Here is a 10,000-nt window from a genome sequence, read left to right as displayed (position 1 = left end):
TTAATTTTATCTCATACATCAATAAAAATAAATACTAAAAATGTCATAATTGCGCGTTACGAATTTTTAACTTTGGTTTATCTCTCATGCACAACATGATCTTTTGATTGACTCCATAATTTATTTGGATATAATATCAGAGATGCCACTAAAAAAGTAGTAACCAATGGCTTCATGTAGGGACCCAACAGTAAATTTATAGTTGTAATATTATTTATTATATATTCTTAATCATATATTTTTTTCATGCCACAAAATTTCACTTCCAAATTTTATCTAATTCGGTAACATTCTGACTTGGTTGGAAATTTTTGTATGTAATCTAATTCAATTATATAGTCACCTCAATATTGGTTTAGTTAGATATCAATTTTGGTAGTTATAATGAGTTTTTTAATTCATAAATTGCTGAACATGTGTCAAGAAATAGTAGGTGAAGTGTGGAACATATAATAATGCATGTACAACCAAACAAAATGACGTAATGAATGGCATTAGATAATATTAAACAAAAAAGTCATACTGCTTTCACAAAAATATCACACTGGTATTTCGGCAATTTTACAAAATAAAAATAATTATGTAAGAACAAGTTAATTTCAAATTATTCCCCAAGTTAAAACCAATAACATATTAATATTTTAAATTATATATATTCATATTACTTGTATAAGATATAAGAGTAATGATACAAGTCAGTAAACTATTCCCTTAAATATTAAAAAACTAAATAAATTTTTAACTAATTTATATTTTAGCTGCAGTAAATGAATGGAAATTGACCAAAACTAATTTATTACAACAATTGGAGTAAATGTTGCTAGGAGTGTACTTATTTATATGTGTATTAAAAGTTTAGTTTGATAGTGGACAAGGGAAATGGTAAGCATAACCTACCTTCATCATTATCATTACCTTTTATCTTTATCTGCATCTTTTGGTATTTACTATATATGAGGCTACATTTCGACGAATAAAAAAGGCAAATCCACCCAGAAAGAAAAATAATAAAATCATAAGAAATTGAGTGCAAGGGTCCAGAATATTATATGACATCGTGGTTCATGTTTTTTATATGATGGAATATATTTAAGTGTATGACGGCAATTTGAAAAATACTGAATAGGCCATAAGTGAAGTCAGTCTCGTAACGATGAAAGTGGTGTCAGTCAAAGGTGGGAGAAGAGGGTAGTCTTGTAAAAGACTGAAAAATAAGGGATGTCTGACCCTTCACTCGTCTCACCCAACTTTAACTTCTCTCTATATATATAGTAAGTGGCAAAGAAGTCATAGCTTCAAACTAAAGACACTATGGCTTGCACCGATAACACAACCGCCGCCATCCACCGAGAAGGTGGTGCCACCACCATCTCCGCCGTGCATCCCGACATAATTCAAACCCACATCCTCACGCGCCTCGACGGACCTGCGCTGGCTTCAATTGCCACCACGTGCTCCCAACTCCACGCCCTCTCGGAACATGAGCAGCTCTGGGAGAGCATCTGCCATGCCACATGGCCGTCAACCAGCACGCCACGCGTGCGCCATATAATCTCAACGTTCCCAGGCGCCTCTCGTTCTTTTTTCTCCGACTCCTTCCCTTCGTTTGCTGCTGTGGACACTTATCGCCACGCGAACATCGAGCGTACGCCGGAGCTTGTCACGGCTGTGGACCTGTTCCACGGGCGGAGGCCGGTGCTTTCGCGGGTGGTGGAGACGGAGACGGAGTCAGGGTGGTTCCGGTGCTCGCCGTTTAGAGTTGACGTGCTGGATCCGAAGGAGGCGGTGGCGACGGCGATGGAGTATCCGCGAAGCGAGGAAGCGTGCGAGAGGCTCCGGGAGGAGTTGAGGCTGAGCTGGATAATGGTGGATCCCGAGGGGAAGCGCGCGGTGAACGTGTCGAGCGGTAGGGCGGTGTCCGTGGAGCGGCACTGGCTGAGTGGGGAGGTGCGTGTGCGGTTCGCGACGGTGGTGGGCGGCGGGGAGAGGGGTTCGGCATCGGAGGCTGTGCTGTGCAGCGTGACAGTGACTTGTGGGAGTGAGATGCAGGTGAGGGAAGCGTGTGTGCAGATGGAGGACATGGATGGAACGATTCTGAATGGGAGGGATAGTTTGGGGATCTTGCAAAGGGCTTTGGAGGGTAAAAGGGGAACATTTTTTGTGGCCGGAGAAAAGGATAGATTCTTGGAATTCATGAATCGAAAGAGTGAAAGAAAGGAAAGGAAAATGAGAGACGAAAGAAGGCTGGACATGGCCTGCGTGGCTCTCGCGTTTTTGTCCTTTGCGGCTATTTCCACACTCTTTTTCTTCCGAATATAATACTGTAATATACGTTTCAACATCAATATGCAATCTACAGACACAACAAACACACAGGAAAAATTAAATTGTACAAATTTAACTAAACCAAGTACCTCCGTCCATGATGTAACGTCCTATGCTAGCTTGATTTTTGTTTATTTTAAGCAGTAATCAATCTGCTAATAGCTACGTAAGAGTTTGTTAATTTGTGTACTACATTTTGGGTTGAAAGAAAGAATAATATTTTGTTTTCAGATTGACAATTGTGCACCTCTAACCCATTGGGGTAGATGTCCCAACAAACGCCATGCTTTACATTAGTAATAAGAGTAAAAAAAATGGAGTTTTTCTTTTACAATATGACAATCTAATTTAACCTGTTTAATATGTTTATGAAATAATGAAATTTGCTTAGATTGCTTGTCACATTACAATAAATTGGGAAATTTGAAAAAAAAAACAAGAATATTAATCAGTGGAAATTTGAGCATATTTGATAAAGTATATACTAAAAGAAAAAATTGCTTAAAATAAAAAATATCAAATGTTCTTTTCTTACAAAGAAAGTAAGAAGGACTAAACAAATGTGTACGAATATAATAACTGTAGTTGTTTGAAAACTAAGAAAAAACATATTCATAAAAGATTAAATTTATAAAAATAAAGATTTTCTTGATTCGTAAATCATACAATAGATAATCTTTTGTATTGGTTTGAAACCAAGAAACACCCGTTTTCTAACTCTTGAATCAATTGTATGCCTATAATGGATTAATGTAGTAGCATATGCCTTCTAACCAAAAACCTCTAAATCATACATTAGATTTTTCCTTCTAAAGTTTTAGTCTCGTCATCTTTTTCGTTTGAGTACTAGAGGTTGTGTGCTCTTATGAATTTACTTATACATTCAAGATTATTTCATTTTCTATATTTAAGTCTCATCAACCAGTAAGCTCGAGTGGGAGAAGTTATTATACCCTCAAAAGGTTATTGAAGTATCATATGTTACTAATTAAACAATTTGAAAAAAATATTATCCAAAACCAATCTATTATAGTTCTCGGTTTAAGGTTAATATTTCTATCTGAGACTTTGACAAATTTACATGACACTAAAATATTTTTTACATTCATTTCACATTATCTTTTATAAATACAAAATTTCATTTTTATTAGAAATCATTTTACTTTTATAAAAAGTTATTAAATAATAGTTATTTGTGTTAAATAACCTTTTTTTTACATACATAATAATTTTAGTTGATAAATAATACTATAAACACATAAATATATATCCCTTTAAAATAAAAGTATTAAAATCATGGTATATTTAAAGATTTAGAAAATAAATTATAATAACATTACAGTGTAAATCTCACTCACTGATGGGGAACCGGATGATAATGCATCTATAAATAAAAGAAGAATAAATTATAATTAGATTACAAGAAATCATCTTTAAAAAAATTAGTTATAAGAACATGGGACTTGGAATGAAGATTTATATGTGAAGATTGTATACACATAAATTATCGTTAGGAAGGTTGTACCATGTTTCGTGGACCAGATTGATATGTGTTTATGTCTTATTTAAGATTGTTTAGTACATGTGACGAAATTGTGTTCCTCGGACAATATGAGTTTGCTAGATTGTCATACAAATAAGATCTTGGTGGCACCTGATTACAATCTTTGACTTTTTCAATTCACACTTGGAGAATTATTTATTACTTAGTATTTACTATCATAATGAAGCATGAACCTCATTCAGTAGTTTAAATTCAAATTTCTTGGTAAAAAATATTCTTTTATTAACAGATAATGAAGATTGTGTCCATGGACAGTATGGTTTTCATAGTTTGTTATGAGTTAGATGTAGCGAGCATGTTGTTACAATATTTTAAGGCTTTCAAACTCCCTAATGTATTTTGACTTTTTGGTTCAAGATTTAAAGATAATCATTCATTACTTACTACTTACACATCATAATAAATGCAGTGACATCATTTATTTATTCCAGATAACAGTACTTTTATATTCCCATCCTTACACGCTAATGCTCACGGCATATATTATTAACCTTAATTATTTTAACCTTGACTACTTTTTCAGTACCCTTACCAAGGCTATGTTTATTTTGGAGGATAAATTTGATAAAAAACGTCGAAACGAATTTGAAGAGATTTAAAAATAAGTTGATTGTTATTTTTTTTTTAAGAAATTTGGAGATGAGTGAAAGTAGATTTAAAAGTAAAATTTATAAAAATTAGTGTAAAATTTAATTAATGTGACAAATAAAAGATAATTTAATGGGTAAAAATTGAAGATTATCAAATTATATTTAGTAATGAAAGTAATATAAAATGATAATTGTTAATAATGAATATAATTGTAAAATTTAATATAAAGAGAAAAATAATAATAATTAATTTTTAAAATGAAAATATAAATTGCATCGAAGTAAAATGAAATAATTATTTTTAAAATATAATATTTTGTGAATAGAAGGTATGAAAGCCAATACACTCATGTTGGAACCAAATACATTGATGATGGAACTTGATGAAGGATAATGTAATCGAATATACTCTTTATGGAAATGAATATGCTGCATTATGTCTTTTCAACATGACTTGAAATCGAATAAAGCTTCGTTGAAATCGATTCCAGCAACAACGTGGATATGGTACTGGTAGCAAGGTTATTTCGGAATTTCCTCATCAACTCATGTAAATCTAAACAATTTCGAAAGATTATAAAATCTCACTCATCTCTCAAATTTGTGACTCACTCACTCTCGAATCATTATAAACGAACAACTCAAATTCTCTCACATTCATCTTCACATATCTACATGAACAGTAACATTAACGAAAACAAACACAATTTAAAATGAAAAACTTTATAAAAATTTATTTTATGAAATACTTTTGTAAAAAAATATATTTTTATGATTTCATATTTCGTATTAGAGATAAAATAAATTAATAATATATGAGTTGATACAAATATTATATCTCTAATATATTTCATAAGACTAAATTAAAATTTATTTCTTATAATAGGATTAGAATCATTTAAAATTATCCTTAATAATATTATGTTTGATGGAAAAATTATATAGCTTATTATTAGAACCACAATAAATATCTCTCTATATATACATATATATAGTTGAACAGCTTAAAAAGTTGAACGGGAGATTTTACCGTTAAAAACGTGCTATTAACATAGTGACTACTAGTTCATTAAATTAGTATAATCCCAACAGAGACAATTGATTCTAGTTTTGACCATAGTTTTTCTCACACAAGCAATATAGAAATACTCAAAATGTCTACAGGTATTGTGCAACTCCACGTTTAATTCTATTAGTATAATCATAAAGTTACGTTTGGTCTTAAGAAATCCTTAAATTGGATTTTCTCTTGAAAAAGGAGACATGATATAATGGAAGACAGTGATGTTTATGAAAAGCACAGAGAATTGGATTAAAAGAAAAGAAATCCAACCAACAATAAGACCAGTGTCTCCTCAACCCTTCTTTGTTTACTATTGGACAACGTTATCAAAATCCAAACACAAAAAACAAATAAATTCAACCTGACACGTGTCTAAACTTAATTCATCAATTACTAATTATTTTTCAACCATCAACTACTAATTGACCAATATTGGTGTGGAAATGTGAGACTAATTAATAACTTATATCACGTTATGGTCAATATTTTCATCAACACTTCAATTTTATTTCTTATTAATACCGTTCAAGATTAAATAGGATGAAAAAAAACAATTCAGTATCGAATTATCGAATACTGTAATAAATACGAATTTTATTAATAATTATTTGCTAATAATTATTAATAAATTTTATTTTAAGTATTTTAAAAATTCAAGTGTCCAAAATACTTAATTTATTTACACTAATGTTTTATTGAATAATTTGATTTAAATTTTATTTTTATCTGAATTTCTTTTTAAATAATTTTATTTGAAATTAAAAAAATATATATAAAAATATCTGTAAATATTCATAACATCTACAAATATAAGAAAAACATATAAATATTTTTTCACGAATACTCAATAAATGAAATAAGTAACAAGATATGAATTATAATACAAGCTAGATAACAAATTCAACTAAGTCAACTTTCCAACCACCAGTATTTTAATGAAGAATTATTCTGTCTCTTTTGTTTTTTTCAATGATATAGAATAGGCTAGATAAAGAAGATAATAAAATATTTGCAATTAGGACTAATAAATTATTTATATTCTTATTTAACACTTATATTCCCATCTCACTAGCATTTTGGTTATTGTAATAAAGATAAGCAAATTCCATAAGGAACCCAACTACCATGAAAGTTCCAAATCGTAGCTGTCATTGTTGCAAGAGTGGCCTACGCTATGCCCCTTCATATGTTGCCAGTGTTTGCATTGTCCATCGTACAAATCATAAGGTAGGCACTCAAATTTGCTTGTGGGTGAGTGTGTTGCAACTTTTTCTCGTTTTCGAATACCTATTATTTTGGTAAGATGGCATATTTTATAAGATAGTTTGAAAAAAAATGCACCTTTCAACAAAATATTGAAAAACTCAATCTAAAACGATGGAAATTGAAAGGACAACAACAACCAACCAATTATAGGACTGTAAAATAAAATCTTTAAACAATATAAATAAACCCAAAATGATACCGTCAAAGCCGTCTTAGCTCAGTGGTAGAGCGCGTGGCTTTTAACCACGTGGTCGTGGGTTCGATCCCCACAGACGGCGCAGTTTTCTGTTTTTTCTAATGTCTTTTTACGATTTTTTTGACAAACATTTTGTTTTAGAAATATAAGTGAGTGGTTGTGGAAGTTGTTAAGTTAGATGACTTATTTTATATATTTAGCATTTATTTTTCCTTTCAGCACTACTTTCCATCTTTTATATATTCTATTACGGTTAAATATATGTTTATCATTTATATTATAAATAACTGTTATTATTTCTTTATTTTTAAAGATATTGATTTTAGTCCATTATTTTCAATTATGTTAAATTTTATCGTAAATGACAAACAACTTTCATTTCAATATCGTAAATGTTAAACATGTAAGATGATATACATATATATATGTCACGTGTTATTTAATTAAAAGAAAATAAAAATCACTTGTTCAAAAATTGCTTATCAAAGTTTTGAGGAAAGCAACAAAATGGGGTTGCAGAAAGCAGGGATGATCCATATTGTTGTCCTTCAAACTTAGGGCCACCAAGGAAATATCTCTAGGAAGCATCTTCCTCCTCACGCATGCCACCTACTCCGGCCAACAACGGCGATGCCAGGATCCACATAGGTCTTGTTGGAATTTTGTGACTCAAAGACTATATGGTTGAAAGAGTCAAATCAATTAAATAAAAATATATTTCTATCCTATTTTGTAGAAAAATTTTATATATTATTTAATTAATTAGTTTAGGAGATATTTCTCAAATAACATAAATATTTATTGTTTATGTTCAATAAAAAATACCACTTTCGCTTTCATTCTTTTGTCTTTTATACTTTAAAACCCAACAATTGGTATGAAGAGCAAAAATGATCTTATGGGATGTGTGATATAACTCACAAACACCTACAACCACAAAATAACCACCACACATAAGATGGAATCTCAAACATCATTTACTACCGTTTCTATACCTGTATTTAATGGACAAAACTATCAAATGTGACAATCAAAGATTATGCGGACAAACTTCTCGACATTGCAAACAAAATACGTCTTCTTGACACTCATTTTCGAATTGTTCAAAAAATACTTGTAACAATTCCAGAAAGATATAAAGCCACATTGGCGTCCTTGGAGAACTCAAAAGATCTTTCTACTATTACCTTGGCAGAACTTTTGACCGCACTTCAGGCTCTAGAACAAAGAAGACTCATGAGAGAAGAAGGACATATTGAAGGGGCTTTCATAGCTAAATTGCTAAAAAAAAGCCAGGAAGTTTCAACCACAAAAATAATAGCAAATCCTCTAATGTTTTCCCACCTTTTTGTAAGAAAAACAATCATCCACATACAAAGTGTTGGTGGAGGCCAGATGTAAAATGTCATAAATGTAGACAATTAGGGCATGTGGAGAAAATCTGCAAGTCATAAAAAACACAAGAGAATGTACAAGCTCTTATCGAAGAAGGTGAAGAAAAAGAATTGTTTGTTGTTTCTTGCTTTATTATTGTAAGATCAACAGAAAGTTGGCTAATTGATAGTGGTTGCACGAATCACATGACTTGCGATCAAAAATTATTCAAAGATTTTGATGCAACCTACAACACAAATGTCAGAATTGAAAACGGAGCAAAAATAGCAGTGAAGGGCAAAGGAAACATCGCGATCAAATGTTGCATAGGTTTGAAATTAATTACTCATGTTCTATACGTTCCTGAAATTGATCAAAACTTGTTGAGTGTTGGCCAACTTCTAGAGAAAGACTATAAAGTTCTATATGAAAATAAAACATGCATGATTAAAGATTTAGATAATAAAGAATTATTTAGAATTCAGATGAAAGGCAAGAACTTTGCTTTGAATTTGATTGATAAAGAGTATTTTGATGTGCACAAGGTTGAAGACAACATGCAGGTACAATGACTGCCTGAATTGAAGGGGAAATCACCCGTATGCGCAACTTTGCAATATGAAAAACAAACAAGGTTACTTTTTCCAAAAGACAAATCTTGGAGAGCTGTTACTAAAGCCGAAGCTAAAAATGCGAAAAAGCCAAAAGAACAACTACAAGTAGATGAGAAAGTTGCGGAAGATTGTAAGGACGTGCAAACTAAGAAGAAATTGTGATCGATATCTTTCAAACGTGAAAAAACTTTTAATGATACAGTGAAGAACGAAAAAACTATACTAACTTTGAGTCAAAGAAGAGTTTGTTGAAATTTTGTCACTCAAACAGGTTAAAAGAGTGATATTAATTAAATGAAAATATATTCATATCCTGTTTTTTAAAAGATTTATACATTATTTAATCAATTAGTCTATGAGATATTTCTCAAAATTAATTGTGTATGCTCAATAAAAAAGTTTCTTCGTTTTTTTGACTCTTATACTTTAAAACCAAGAGGCCTCACCGTCGTCAGCCGTGCTCCACTTCTTCCAATACCGGAACCTCTCCCTAAGCTTTTTACAATAAATGAATCTGCATTGACCAAACTCTGCTTGACCATGTCTCTGCAACATTTTCCGAACTCCACTGTCTTCTCCGCCATCCCAACTGTGATCTCCCTCGCGCACTCCTTCATCTTCACCCACTCGCTCATGCTTCTCTCGCTCTCTTGATTTCCCCAAACAAAGAAATGAACTCAAGAAGAAGATGAAAAAAAGATGGTGAGTGAGAAAAATGGGAGTGGCTTTTCGTGGATTGGAATTTGGATGGTGACGTTCTACCTTAATCTCCAAAAATCCCTTCCACATCTCATCATGAACTAAACCCTAATTCCCAATCTTTTTATTTTCCAAACAAATCCCCTTCCAATTTCAATTCAACGTCTCGATTTCACCTCTGATTCCTAAATCGCTTGGTTTTTGGAGGAAAAAAATTCCTTAAAACGTTTGAAGCAGTGTTGCGTGTTCTATAAATTTATCATTTTAATGAAGATACATTATCTATATTATATCTTATCATCGTTATTA

At 31.6% G+C, this 10,000-nt stretch overlaps 1 protein-coding gene and 1 non-coding gene across 2 annotated transcripts; both read left to right on the top strand.

Annotated features, from left to right (window-relative positions):
* Positions 1-1,152: 1,152 nt before the first annotated feature.
* LOC124829118 (F-box family protein) lies at positions 1,153-2,555 on the top strand. Its single transcript, XM_047302583.2, has one exon. It carries the CDS (start codon positions 1,312-1,314, stop codon positions 2,317-2,319), a length of 1,008 nt encoding a protein of 335 aa, XP_047158539.1. The 5' UTR covers positions 1,153-1,311; the 3' UTR covers positions 2,320-2,555.
* Positions 2,556-7,014: 4,459 nt separating this feature from the next.
* On the top strand, positions 7,015-7,086 carry TRNAK-UUU (transfer RNA lysine (anticodon UUU)). The gene has a single exon. It is a non-coding gene; the product is annotated as a tRNA-Lys (tRNA).
* The last annotated feature ends 2,914 nt before the right edge of the window (positions 7,087-10,000 follow it).

Source organism: Vigna umbellata, chromosome 5, assembly GCF_029865625.1.
Source record: "Vigna umbellata cultivar VRB3 chromosome 5, Vumbellata_1.0, whole genome shotgun sequence".
In the NCBI taxonomy this organism is placed as follows: Eukaryota; Viridiplantae; Streptophyta; class Magnoliopsida; order Fabales; family Fabaceae; genus Vigna; species Vigna umbellata.
The sequence above is the reverse complement of the archived record's forward strand: the minus strand, read 5'-3'. Positions and strand labels throughout refer to the sequence as shown.